General features: G+C 31.2%; 2 protein-coding genes across 3 annotated transcripts in view; both read right to left on the reverse strand.

Annotated features, from left to right (window-relative positions):
* Positions 1-1,472: 1,472 nt before the first annotated feature.
* LOC127284516 (golgin subfamily A member 6-like protein 2) lies at positions 1,473-2,336 on the reverse strand. Its single transcript, XM_051309995.1, has one exon. The coding sequence runs from the start codon at positions 2,334-2,336 to the stop codon at positions 1,473-1,475; it is 864 nt and encodes a 287-aa protein (XP_051165952.1).
* A 5,612-nt stretch (positions 2,337-7,948) lies between these two features.
* LOC127284583 (chitinase-3-like protein 2) overlaps positions 7,949-13,781 on the reverse strand; it is a 52,296-nt gene continuing 46,463 nt past the window's right edge. For both annotated transcript variants that reach the window (XM_051310106.1, XM_051310100.1), the window contains exons 4-6: positions 12,887-13,277; positions 10,246-10,538; positions 7,949-8,713 (exon numbers count right to left, since the gene is read on the reverse strand). In XM_051310106.1, coding sequence (XP_051166063.1) covers positions 8,275-8,713; positions 10,246-10,538; positions 12,887-13,277 — 1,123 coding nt within the window. In that variant the 3' untranslated portion in view covers positions 7,949-8,274. The remainder of the gene's footprint in view (positions 8,714-10,245; positions 10,539-12,886; positions 13,278-13,781) is intronic.

Consider the following 13,781-nt stretch of genomic DNA (forward strand, 5'->3'; position numbering starts at 1 on the left):
TCTTTATACATTCCCTTAATCCCTTTCTACTTCTTTCACATTCCTCGTCCCACCATCCTCTTCTACTTTCCACTTTTCCTTCTTCCTCACTTTCCATGTCCTTTCTCACTTCTCCAATAATTCTTTTCAACCTCTCCCACCTATAATTTACCCCCCCTTCTTCTTCAAACTCCCTACTTCTCTCTTTTATCCTCCCTTCAAACTCCATCAATCTTTGTATCTCCCACTTTCCCATTTTATCTTTTCTAATTAATCCTGTTCTTCTTTCCACCCCTTTTTTTTGCCCTTGGATTTCCACTATTATAGGAAAGTGACCAGAATCAGTCTCGCTACCTACCTCCAATTTCCTTATCCATTCTTTCGTTTTTTCATCCGCTATGACGTAATCTATCACAGTCTGCCCTTTTCCCATAAAAGTAAACTCTCCCTCTCTATCCCCCCTCGTACACCCATTACATATCGACCAACCCCCCTCTCCTATTATACTTAGCATTTTTCTACCCTCCTTGTCTATTTCTTTATGTTTTGATTTCCTTTCATACCTTTCCTCCTCCCCATTCCAATATCCCCCACCCAACTCCCCTGTCCATGCATTAAAATCCCCCCCTATAATAGTCATTTCCTCCTTCCCTCTTTCTATCCATTCCTCCACTATCCTCCACCCTTTACTATCCCCTCTTCTTCTATAAATCCCCACCACGTTTAAATTCTGACCTCCCACTCTAATTTTTCTCACCATACTGTCATCCTTCACCCATTCCTCCCCACCAACGATCTCTTCAATGCTATTTTTTACCCCAGATATCATTCCTCCAGAACTTCTACCCCTTATGTGGTCCCTTTTCGCTCCCCGCATCATCCATTTATATCCCCTCGGCAGTTTTCTTTTTATCCCTTCCCAATCTTGCTCTTCTACCCATGTTTCACTCAAACTTACAATATCCCATTTCCCTAAATCCCTCCAAAAACCCTCCTCCTTATTATTTAAGCCCGAAACATTCCAAAAAATCAATTTAATACTACCCACTTCCCTCCCTTCCTCCCTTATTCCTTTCCTCTTTCCCCTCCAAACCCCATTTCTCTTCCCTCCTCCATAATCTCCTCTGTTCCTTCCTTTACTATCCATTTCTTTCCTTTAATCCACAAACATTCCCTTCCCCAACTTACCATATTTCCCTTATTCCTCTCCTCCCATGCCTTCCTTAATAATACCCTGTTAATAATCCTTTCCCTTCTAGTCCTAATCTCATCAATTCTTATATCCGTCCCCCTCAATTTACTCTTCGCCCTCATAATTTCCTGCTTTTCTTCCTCCCTTCCCAATTCCACTAGCCACATCCTTACCTTACCCTCCCCATCCTCCCCACCTAGTGGTTTAACCTCCTTCAAGTCCACCCTTACCCCTATTCTTTCAAATACCCTTTCCACCTCTCCTCTCCCATTCTTCCTTTCCGCCCTTATCCCTTTTATTACTACATTCCTCCTCTTTTTTCTTTTTCCAAAAATTCCATTTGCTTTTTAAGCTCCCTTACCTCTGTCTTCAATTCCTCCATCCCCTCTATGTTTCCCACTTCTCCTATTTTCTCTATGTTCTCTACTCTTTTCTCTAGACACTCTAATCCTTCTATGCTATCTTCTATCTTTTTTACCTCATTCCTCCTTTCTTCCTCCATTTCTTTAACCTCCTTCTCCAAACTACCTAACTTTTCCCACACATTATTCTTCTCCTCTCTCCATTCTTCCTCATATCTTATCCACATGTCTCTTATTTTTGCCATCTCTGCCAACACCCCTTCCATCCTCTTATCCATTCTCATACATCTTTCCTCGTCTTTTTTCCTACTTTCTTTTAACTCTTTTCTCACATTTTCTAACCCTCTTTTCGATTCTTCCCCCATTTTTCTCAACATTCCTAGTATCTCCTCAAACCCCTTACCCTCATTTTGACCTTCTTTCTCTACTTCTGCCTTCTGCTCCCCCCTTTCCATTTCCTTTTTTTCTTTTTCTCCTCTCAAAACAAAATCCTTCATAAATCCCGATTCCCCCGCAGTCACCGAACCCTCTTTCTTTTCCTTATTTGTTTTCCTACCCCTTGAATCCTTTCCCTCTTTCTTTTTCTCACGATCCGCCCTAAGCTGCGCTTCTTTTCTATTTCTACAAGGCGAATCAAACACTGCAATCTCACTGCCTGCCTCGCTCGTAGACTCCCCTTTACCTGCTATGCTCGCTGTCTCACTTCCCACGCTTGCTCTCTCGCTCTTCGTCTCCTCACTCGCAGACCCAACCGACTCTGTCTGCCCTCTTGTCTTCTTAGGCGGAGTCACGAACATCGACATGCCCCTACCTTACCCACCTAGCCTGCTATTCCTCTCCTTGTCTCTCAATCTCCTGACCCACTCACTCTTTCTAACCTTACAATCTCACAACGTTCACTCTTTTACCTTTTTCTCAATTTTACTAATACTCACTCACCTATACTTTTTACCACTTATACTCCACACACTATCAAACACTTTTTTACACCTCACTTTACCCTCCCTTCAAAAAAGCCCTCAAAAATCTTAGAAAATCAATACTACCGCGTAAACACGTGTACTCACAATTAGTACCGGAAACGGAAGCCCCATTTATCAATGTAGAAGAATAAACAATTTTAAATACCGATTCTTCAATGACCGACTCTACAAATTTTGTTAATCTTTAAAAGGAATAATTAAAATCCCAATTCTTCAATGACCGATTCTACAATTTTTATCAATGTAGAAGAATAAACAATTTTAAATACCGATTCTTCAATGACCGACTCTACAGATTTTGTTAATCTTTAAAAGGAACAATTAAAATCCCAATTCTTCAATGACCGATTCTACAAATTCACTTTAAAAATAAAAATAAAAGTCCCAATTCTTCAATGACCGATTCTACAATTTTTATTAATGTAGAAGAATAAAAAATTTTAATTACCGATTATTCAATGACCGTCTCTACATGTTTTGTTAATCTGTAAAAGGAATAATTAAAATCCAAATTCTTCAATGACCGACTCTACAAGTTTTGAAAATCTTTAAAAGGAATAATTAAAATTCCAATTCTTCAATGACCGACTCTACAAGTTTTGTTAATCTTTAAAAGGAATAATTAAAATCCCAATTCTTCAATGACCGATTCTACAAATTTTTTTTAACAAGAAAAATAAAATAAATTGGGATTTAAATTTTTCTTTTTATAGATTAACAAAATTTGTAGAGTCGGTAATTGAACAATTGGGCTTTTTATTTTTCTTGTTAAAGAAAATTTGTAGAATCGGTCATTGAAGAATTGAGATTTAAATTTTTCTTTTTATAGATTAACAAAATTTGTAGAGTCGGTCATTGAAGAATTGGGATTTTAATTATTCCTTTTAAAGATTTTCAAAACTTGTAGAGTCGGTCATAGAATAATCGGTATTTAAAATTGTTTATTCTTCTACATTGATAAAAATTGTAGAATCGGTCATTGAAGAATTTGGATTTTAATTATTCCTTTTACAGATTAACAAAACTTGTAGAGTCGGTCATTGAAGAATCGGTATTTAAAATTGTTTATTCTTCTACATTGATAAAAATTGTAGAATCGTTCATTGAAGAATTGGGATTTTAATTATTCCTTTTAAAGATTAACAAAATTTGTAGAGTCGGTCATTGAAGTATCTGTATTTAAAATTGTTCATTCTTCTACATTGATAAAAGTTGTAGAATCGGTCATTGAAGAATTGGGACTTTTATTTTTATTTTTAAAGTGAATTTGTAGAATCGGTCATTGAAGAATTGGGATTTTAATTGTTCCTTTTAAAGATTAACAAAATTTGTAGAGTCGGTCATTGAAGAAATTGGATTTTAATTATTTCTTTTAAAGATTAACAAAATTTGTAGACTCGGTCATTGAAGAATCGGTATTTAAAATTGTTTATTCTTCTACATTGATAAAAGTTGTAGAATCGGTCATTGAAGAATTGGCACTTTTATTTTTATTTTTAAAGTGAATTTGTAGAATCGTTCATTGAAGAATTGGGATTTAAATTTTTCTTTTTATAGATTAACAAAATTTGTAGAGTCGGTCATTGAAGAATTGGGATTTTAATTATTCCTTTTAAAGATTTTCAAAACTTGTAGAGTCGGTCATAGAATAATCGGTATTTAAAATTGTTTATTCTTCTACATTGATAAAAATTGTAGAATCGGTCATTGAAGAATCGGTATTTAAAATTTTTATATTTACTCTATAACATAATGTGTAGAATCGGTCATTGAAGAATCGGAATTTCGTGTTACGGATTGGTATCTTTATTAATTTAACAATCCGTTTTTGTAGGGTCAGTCATTGAAGGGTAGAACGTTATGAACGGTTTTTTTTTGTACAGTTGGTTGTGTTGAATCGGGTAATTGTAGGATTGAAAAAGGTTGAATTGACTCCCTGCCTATGGATTTTGTTTGCCATTTTAAGAATTAATTTACAAATCAATTAATAAGGTACAATTTCGACTTGGGGTTGCTAAAAATTATTTTTATAGACTCTTAAATAAAAATCTATATAAAACTTAAGAATATAAATAAATTAATTAATTAAAATATTATTTTAAAAAATCTTGTACACTGTTTAAATTATGCAGGTATATCCCCTATATTGCAACAGTAAACCAAACGAATACGATGGAACACGAGCACATAAAAAACAGAATGTAAACACTCGGTACAATGCTCAGCATGCGAGCGCATAGACCATGTTCTTTTGCTTTCACTTTGCGCGCTTTTTTTGAAAATAATCACCGTAACAGTTATATAGTATAACAAATATGGCTGCAGAGATAATTCAAATTCTCTAGAATAGTAAAACTGAAGTTCCTGAAGGTATTTAACTGTATTATCGATATATGATAAATAGACTGTTGATTCAATATCTCTGGAAGAGTGATAACCTATAAATAGGTTGTGTATTCCTTTACATCACAGCAGTGAATTTCAATATCTTCGATAGAGAGAAATGACTTAATTCCGCATATTTCACGTGAAATACTCAATTGAACTAGATAAAATTTGTAAGTAGTCTAATACATTGAATTCCTTAAATTAATATTTTATGTTTGCTGTGCTACTGTCTAAAAATTTTTTTTGCGTGTTTTACAATTTTTTTTATAAATTTTTTCTTATAAATTTTGTTTTATAAATTTCTTTTTAAACTAATCTTTGGATGAAATTTGTCCTTATATGAGTACTAGACGTTTTAAATATGCAGGAAAAGAATGGGAGAACTTTACAGATGGGCTTTAAAGCAAGAGATAGAAAACCGTAGGTGAACTGGTCATTTTGTGTCTTTCGTGCGCGTTCGCGGTTATATGAAGATATTTCAGTTGAAATTGAAAAGCGCACTTTGGCGCACTAACACATGAAACTAGGTAGTATAAGGAGTGTTTTAATACCAAACACATTAGGATATCCAGAATTGGCGAGAATTGGCAGCATTCGGCAGCGCGCATTTTTTGAATAAATGTGAAATTTTGTAATTAAACTAACCTAAACTAACTAATTTCCTTTAGCTTTAAAGTGTATTCACCATCATTCTAGTCAGTACATCCTACCTGAATAAAGAAATGTGAAAATTAACAGAACTTTTTAGAAAACCGTATATGTTTCACATTTTTTAAGTAATATTGACAAAGTTCAAAAAGCATTAAATTTTAAAAGTAAATCGTTTATTAAAAAAAAATGTAAAAGAAAAATCTTTTAAAACTTTACTATTGACTAATTTGAGGTCTATGGATAACAAAAATATGCTTATTTAACCTCAAAAAAAATCGACTTTTGGCCACTTTTTTGGTATTTCCGCCCATTGTGCATAGATTTGCATTTATTTTAATAAAAGCATCATCTATTTTTTCCCCTAAAGTTTTACGTGGAAAAATTTTAAAATTTCCTAGTAATCCAAGTAACAGTAGGTCTTTAAAAGATAATTTTATCTCTTCTATTACATAATCCATAATTTTTTTATCCAATATTTTTTGAGTAACTAGCATTGAATCGGAAGTCCAGTTTTCCAAAAGAGTTTGCTTCTTATTTGACTGGGACGAAGAATCTGAGAATTGTTGTTTGAATTTTCTCTTTTTTTTCTTTCGCTATAGCTGCTTCTAATTCTTTAACGCATCCATGTTTAACCTATTCAAGTATTTATTTATAAAAATTTTTAAAATATTATCATTATTAGAAAATTAGTTTTTATAATCATGGATTTTGTTTGCCATTTTAAGAATTAATTTACAAATCAATTAATAAGGTACAATTTCGACTCGGGGTTGCTAAAAATTATTTTTATAAACTCTTAAATAAAAATCTATTTAAAACTTAAGAATATAAATAAATTAATTAATTAAAATCTTATTTTAAAAAATCTTGTACACTGTTTAAATTATGCAGGTATATCCCCTATATTGCAACAGTAAACCAAACGAATACGATGGAACACGAGCACATGAAAAACAGAATGTAAACACTCGGTACAATGCGCAGCATGCGAGCGCATAGACCATGTTCTTTTGCTTTCACTTTGCGCGCTTTTTTTAAAATACAAAATTATTAAGTTTTTAAATCAATAAAAAAGTGCAATGAAAGTAACGAAATAACTTAAAATTAAAAGTTACGATTAAAATAGTAACTAAGTTACGTTACAAGTTACTTTTAAAAAAAGTAACTTAGTTACGTTATAAGTTACAAGTAAAGTAACTTTTTCAGTAACTTAGTTACTATTAACTAGTTACTACCCAACACTGGATGGTACATGGTACAAAGGGTCAAATTATGGTACGATTATATACTTATGGTACAGTCTGGCAACACTGAAAGCGATTGAGCTCCTCTAATTGTTCCGGATTGTGATCGGTGAGCACGTTGAAAGCATCCATAGACGTGAACATTTTCACAGCCAATGGAAGGTTTCCATTGTCGCTTTCTATAGTCCTTACTTGAAAAAATGCATAGTAGCCTCAAAAACTTCTGCTGTTTATGGCAAGTGTAGAATGAGCATTACTGACGGTCGTCATTTTTAGTAAGTGTAAGTGTTAACCAAAAATTAGAAAAATACGATACATAGCAATTTCTTCATCCTTTGCGTGCCTTAGCTGGGTCCCTCGGACCAAGACAACATTTTTTCCATGTATCAATTGAAAAAAATCTTATTATAAAATTGTTATCCATTAAGAGATGGTGAACATATAATATATCTCTTTAACAATATGTAAGCATTTTTTATGTACAACTTGGTGTAATACATTATATTATAGTTCTGGTATTCGTGGTATTTGTTATATCAAAGTAAGTGTCGCATGTTTATTTTTGCTTCGCTTAAAAAAAAGTATAAAAACAGTTCAGACAAAACTTTCTCGAAAAAAGTTTTAGATTTTCACATCTATTTTGAAGTCAGATTTTAAAAAATTCAAAATGGTAAATAAAATATGTCGGTCGAATTTTTAAAAATTTAACATTTTCGCTTGAAAATAGTTGAAAATTTTGAAAAACGGACACCGAATTCAAGCAAATATGTATAATTTTTAAAAATTTGTCCGCTATATTGGATCCGACATTTTTAATTTTCCAAATCTGACGTCTGATTTGTAATCAGCGACCCTAAAAACTTAAAAATACCCAGTAATACTTAAAGTACATTAATTACTTTTGTGTACTGCACACTCAAATTCGCCCTATCGAAAAAGGTGTTACGACTTTTTGTGAGCTATTTATGTACGCTAGAGTGTCAAAAGATTAAATATTTTTTTCAATTATATTTGCAAAATATTACAATTATAATTTAGAATTAAAATATTGAATATCCTGCTATTAAATCTTGCTTTTTATGGAAATTAAGCAACTGGGTCCCTCGGACCCAGCTCAGGCACGCAAGTCAAAAAATGAACTCAGGCATGTGAGGGTTAAACAATAAAGTTTTATTAATATGCTTTATTATATTTGTTTTCTTAATTCAATATTATCTGAAAAATTCAATTCTGGAATTTTCACGTGGAAACATGTGCCCCCCTCTGGATCTGTGCCTGCCTTTCTTCACGTACAAGCTATGTAAACCGACACCGACACAGATTTCAGTGTAAATTACTCTTATAAATTAAAAAAGGATTTTGTTAAAAGGCATAGATGGAATCTTTTACAAAGTGTGTGGCGGACGGTTTAAAATAATCCTTCTAAAGTTTAAGTTTATATCACTTGATTTACATTTTCAACAGTAGATAATATTTTAACACATAACTAAATGTTCAAAGTTGCAGACAAAATTTGTCATGTCGAAAAAAGTTCCTGGTGGGCACTGAAAATGAGAGATTTGGTATTTTTTGTCAATAAGATTGCAATAATAAAATTTACTGCAGTCTATAGAATCTCGAACGTATCCCATAGTTTGACAAACATTATTATTCATGGCAGGAGTACTTGGTAATTTTACAGGTAAATCTGTACTACTTGATGGTTCAGTACTTGTCGAATGTGTTGAAGGAGTTTTTTCTGGAATAGTTGGATTTTTAGTTGATGATAATTCGTGATTCAAAACACTGTTCAACATTTTTAATAGAGGATACTTCTCTCCACAAATTCCTCTGAAGTCATCTGTTTCTATACTCCACAGCATGACACCTCCTAATCCCAGTTTTAATATATACTCGGCTTTTATTTTCAATGACCTGTAAAAGATGTTTGTGTTTTCTTTAAAGGAAATTAAAAATAGCATTTATTAAAAAAATGTACTTTATAATATTTATTTAAAGAGAAAGCCTAATAAGATTATGTGGCTTTATATATTTATGACATATTTTGTATATATATATGGGGTAAAATTCTTGTAGCGTAATAAGTAAAAAAAAGTTAATCGGATCGGGTTGGAACTTGCACATAGTTTAGCCCTAGAGGTGAGTACTTTAACCACGACGTATTGTTAGGTTTTTTCAAAAAATGTAGGAGAGGGAGGGGGTTGCATTTTTTTGAAAAATATAAACAGTGAATTTTTGAATACTTGTAACTTTTAAACAGAAAGATAAAAAAATTTGACCTATATGTTTTCGAAAAGGTTTTTTCCTGCTCTTTCGAATGGTGCAAATTTTTTTTAAAATTTCAAATTTTGACCCTTTTTTCTGAAAATCAAACAATTTTTTGACTTTTTTTAAGCTATTTATTTTTTTTTTTTTTGAAAGCTAAAAATGTGTATTTTCACCACAAAAAATATTGAGATGTCTTTTTTTGTTATTTTCGAGATATTAATTAAATAATTAATTAATGTTAATAAAAAATGAAATATTTTACAAATAAATAAAGTTATTGCAATCCTGAAGGTACTAATTGAAAGCTGACGTAATTCCACATCCAACGAGCCCTATATAGACTATTTTGGATTAGAGGATTTTTTATAAACAATTGCCAAGTTAGCCAATTGTTTATTAACAATCCAAAGTACTTCATATAGGGCTCGTTGGATGCAAAATTATGTCAACTTTCATTCAGTAACGTCAGAATTACGATAACTTAATTTGTTTATAAAATATGTCATTTTTTATTAACCTTAATAGTTAATTTAACTAAAAATGGTAAATATTATATAAGGAGATGAAAAAAATTTTGACATACATGTTTTACAAAGGTTTCTTCGTGCTCTTTCGATTGGTAAAAAAAAATTTTTTAATTCAAAATTTGCCCCTTTTTTGAAAATAAAAAATTAAAAAAATTTTTTTTTTTAATTAATTTATATTTTATAGAAAATAAAAAATGTGTATTTTTATCAACAAAAATATTGAGATGTCGAAAAACATATAGGTCAATTTTTTTTATCTTTCTGTTTAAAAGTTACAAGTATTCAAAAATTCACTGTTTAAATTTTTCAAAAAAATGCAACCCCCTCCCTCTCCTACATTTTTTGAAAAAACCTAACAATACTTCGTGGTTAAAGCAATCACCCCTAGGGCTAAACTATGTGCAAGTTCCAACCCGATCCAATTAACTTTTTTTTTCACTTATTACGCTACAGGAATTTTACCCCATATATATTTAACCCTAAATAGCGAAAAGCGCTACTCAACAACTAGCGCTATTCGCAGTCCCGCTACAGGCGTACACGTTTAACCTAAGTACTAAGAGTACCCTAAGTACTTCTTTAAAGAGAGAATGAGTTAATTTTGACTTTTTACGATTTAATAGTAAATGTACACAACATATAGTTACATACCGAACATCATCATATCCAACCCATTGATTACCATTGAAAGAGTATGGAACTTGCTGTTCTTCATCAAATACAGTTGTCCATCTTTCATTTTTTTGAAGTTCACAAATTTCATTGTATCCTAACATACCCGACTCTCTGGTATATTTTCCAGAATTTCCAGGACCTGTGAAAGAGTCACCAACATTGTGTTTACTTGAATCTACTAAAGTAAATGACCTGCCGTAAAAAGCGGTTCCCAGTATAATCTTTTCCTGAGAGGCTCCCTGATCAATCCAGTATTTTATTATAGCCTCCTGAAATCATAAAAAAAGAAATTGTATTTAATGTAAGACTATCACTCACATGTTAAAGAAATTCTTTGTCCAATTTCTTTTTTTACTTTTTTTAAATAATTTTTTTAAACTAGAGGTAAGTGATGTTTGAAGATGAATTCGGAGATCATTGTGAGAGGCATGCATATACTATTTTCTATCATAAGTGCGCGAAATCTCATGTACCCCTACTGGAAAAACGCACATGGGATTCCACATGTAAAACTATGTTAAAAAACTATTTAACTACTTATGGGTTCCCACGTAGGATTCCATATCCCACATGAGATCCAACACAGGTTTATACGTGGGATCCAATGTGAGTTTTCCCAGTAGAGGCTTGCAGGTTTCGCACTCATTAGTCATTAAAAAAATAGTAGCAAAAAGTAGCCTGAAAAGTAAAAAAAGTAATTTTGCGAGTAATTTTCTCCAATGCTAAAAACCATAAGATTTAACCCAGATTTAGGGTAAAATTTGTTGCGTGTTATTTTAACACCAATTCTGGTGTTAAAATAACACTTTGTTTTTCCTGTCGACAAAGATAATTTTTTCCCGAAACACTATGATATTGTATTTCCATGTACATTGTACTTTTTTCCACTGAATTCGAATTCGAAGTCAGAATTGAGAGATAAGCTTAAATTTTGGAGATAATGCCAAAAAACTGATTTTGAGTTTTTTGAATTTTTGTTTATTGAGTTTTTTGCAATTATCTCAAAACATTTCAGCAAATCTAACAATTCTAACTTTGGATTCGGATTCAGTGACCCAAAATACGTAAGAATGACTAGTCTATTTTGCCGGACAAAATTTTTTTTGTGGGGGTTTGTTAATTAAGTGAAAAAATGAAAATAATAGATAAAATATGTTTTCAAAGTTGGTCTGTGAAAGTAAGTAAGTTTAAACAGCACACAAAAATGACACAAAAATTAGATCTATAAGGTGCTAAATATCTTGCGGTTACTTTAACCTAGCGCATTAACATTTATGTAAAACTGTGAAAAATAGCCGGTTATCTATATATATTTCGGTGGTGGGGATAAATCACTCTATTTTCTTAATTTCTAATTTTTTTTATATAGTTTATTTTTATTTTTATTTAGATATTTATTTTTATCTAGTTTTTTTATTTTCTTCTAATTTCTAGAAAATTTTAAAATCTTTAAGTTTTTAATTAATATTTATTTAGGCCTATTTGAAATTTAAAGAACTGATTTAATACCAATTTTTCACAGTTTTTCATAAATTTAAATGGGTTAAAGTAACCGCAAGATATTCACATCCAATTTTTGTGTGCTATTTAAAATTACTTAAAACCATATACAGGTTTTGAACTCATTAGTCAGCAAAAAAGTAACAAAAAGTTGTCTAAATAGTGAAAAAGTAGCTTTTAGTAGCCTAAGGTTGAAAAAAGTAGCCAACCATCAAAAAAGTAGCAAATAGTAGCTTTTAGTCCAAGAGTGCGAAGCCTGGGCTTCTGGACGTGAATCTGGGTAACAAGAAATTTTCAGCCTAGTAACTCGTCAAAAGGAAAAAAAACTCTCGATCGGCCGCATTTGAGAATAAAAATAATTATTATACGAAAATTCGTTTCAAAATAAGTAAAAATAATTCTGTCCTAAGATTTTATACATGGGCGATTCTACGTGTTTACCCCTTACTTGGCACACTTAAAATGAGCACTTTTTTAAAAAATTCATAATTTGTAAATTTTTAAATATTGAAGGCTGAAATTTTTACCAATTCTTCTACTAAGGTAGGTAGGTAGGTTAGTCAGTTTTGTAAAATGTAGTTATTTTGAAAAATAATACAAAAACAGTGTGCTAAAGAAAGGTTACATATGCCATTTAAATTGCGGTAAATCTATTTTCTTCGATGTTTATAGAAAAAAACCTGATATTTGAAAATACACCTAATTTCAATGACATCTAACTCCAAAAGTGTTGAATTTAGGAATTCTGACCAAAATACAAAAAGTTTCACTTTTTCGTCGATTTTCAAAATATGTTAACGAAAATTTTTTTTTTGAATTTGTTTATAAAAAATAAAGATTTTTTATAAACAAATTAAATTTTTTAAAATTCTTTTTTATTTGTACATACATGAAAATAATAAGAAAACTCTGTTATAAGTAACACTTGGGTAAGTTACATTTTTTTAAGTAACTCGTTACAGTTAAGTTTACTTATTAAAAAAAAGTTAACTAGTTACAGTTACTTATTAAAAAAAGTAACTCGTTACAGTTTCATTTACTTACAAAGTAACTTAACTTAATGATTAAAACTATATGTATAGAAATTGGGTAAAATTATACTTAATTTTAAACTTACGATATTCCAAATTGATAGTAGGTGATCTTCTTTTAATGAGGAACGAAGTGGTGCATTTATTCCGACTCTTTTTTTGTCATCCCAAGATCCACGTAAGTCGTAAGCCATGACGTTAATGAAATCAACATATTTTGACATCTCTCTAATATTATATGATTTACCTGCAGACGATTCTGTGGCAGCAACAGCAATACTTAAAAGAAATTTTTCTTGATTGAATTTGTCTTTAAGTTCTTTCAGAAGTAATGTAAAATTGTTAACGTCTTCGGATGATCCACCACGTTGATTAGGGTATTCCCAGTCTATGTCTAGACCATTGAAACCATATTTCTTGATAAATGTTAATGTATTATTCACAAATTTAGATCTTAAATGTGATTGTCGAAAGACACTGAAATGTAAAAGAATATGCTTATTTTACTTGAGAAGATTAGAATATTAATAGTTCTAAGTTTGCTCAACTGATCCTAGGGTCTGCAAACTATTAAACAAACGTTCATTATTGCTTTTCAAAACCACATTATTTTCTGTAAAGAGAAATGGGTGCTATATAGTAATGTCTCCAACACTGCCGTGCAAAACTGAAAGACCGTAGCTTCATATTTGAAATAGGTTATGTTGACTATTACATTTTCACTTCTATAAAAATAAAGAGATTAAAATTTCGATCAAATTTTTTATAATTTTAATTTCTATATTCTTGCAGAAGGAAAAAACTAATGGTCAAAATAACCTATTTGAAAAATGAAGTTACGGTTTTTCAGTTTTGCACGGCAGAACAGGAAGCAATGTTAACTTCAGAGGCATCTGAATAGAGATGATCTCATCTCAAGGTCACTTATGATTACTCTTCAAGGTAAATAGAAACAGAAATTTCAACAATATTTCTTATATT

This window comes from Leptopilina boulardi, unplaced genomic scaffold (assembly GCF_019393585.1).
Source record: "Leptopilina boulardi isolate dan_hultmark-lab unplaced genomic scaffold, ZJU_Lbou_2.1 LbouV2_120, whole genome shotgun sequence".
NCBI lineage: Eukaryota > Metazoa > Arthropoda > Insecta > Hymenoptera > Figitidae > Leptopilina > Leptopilina boulardi.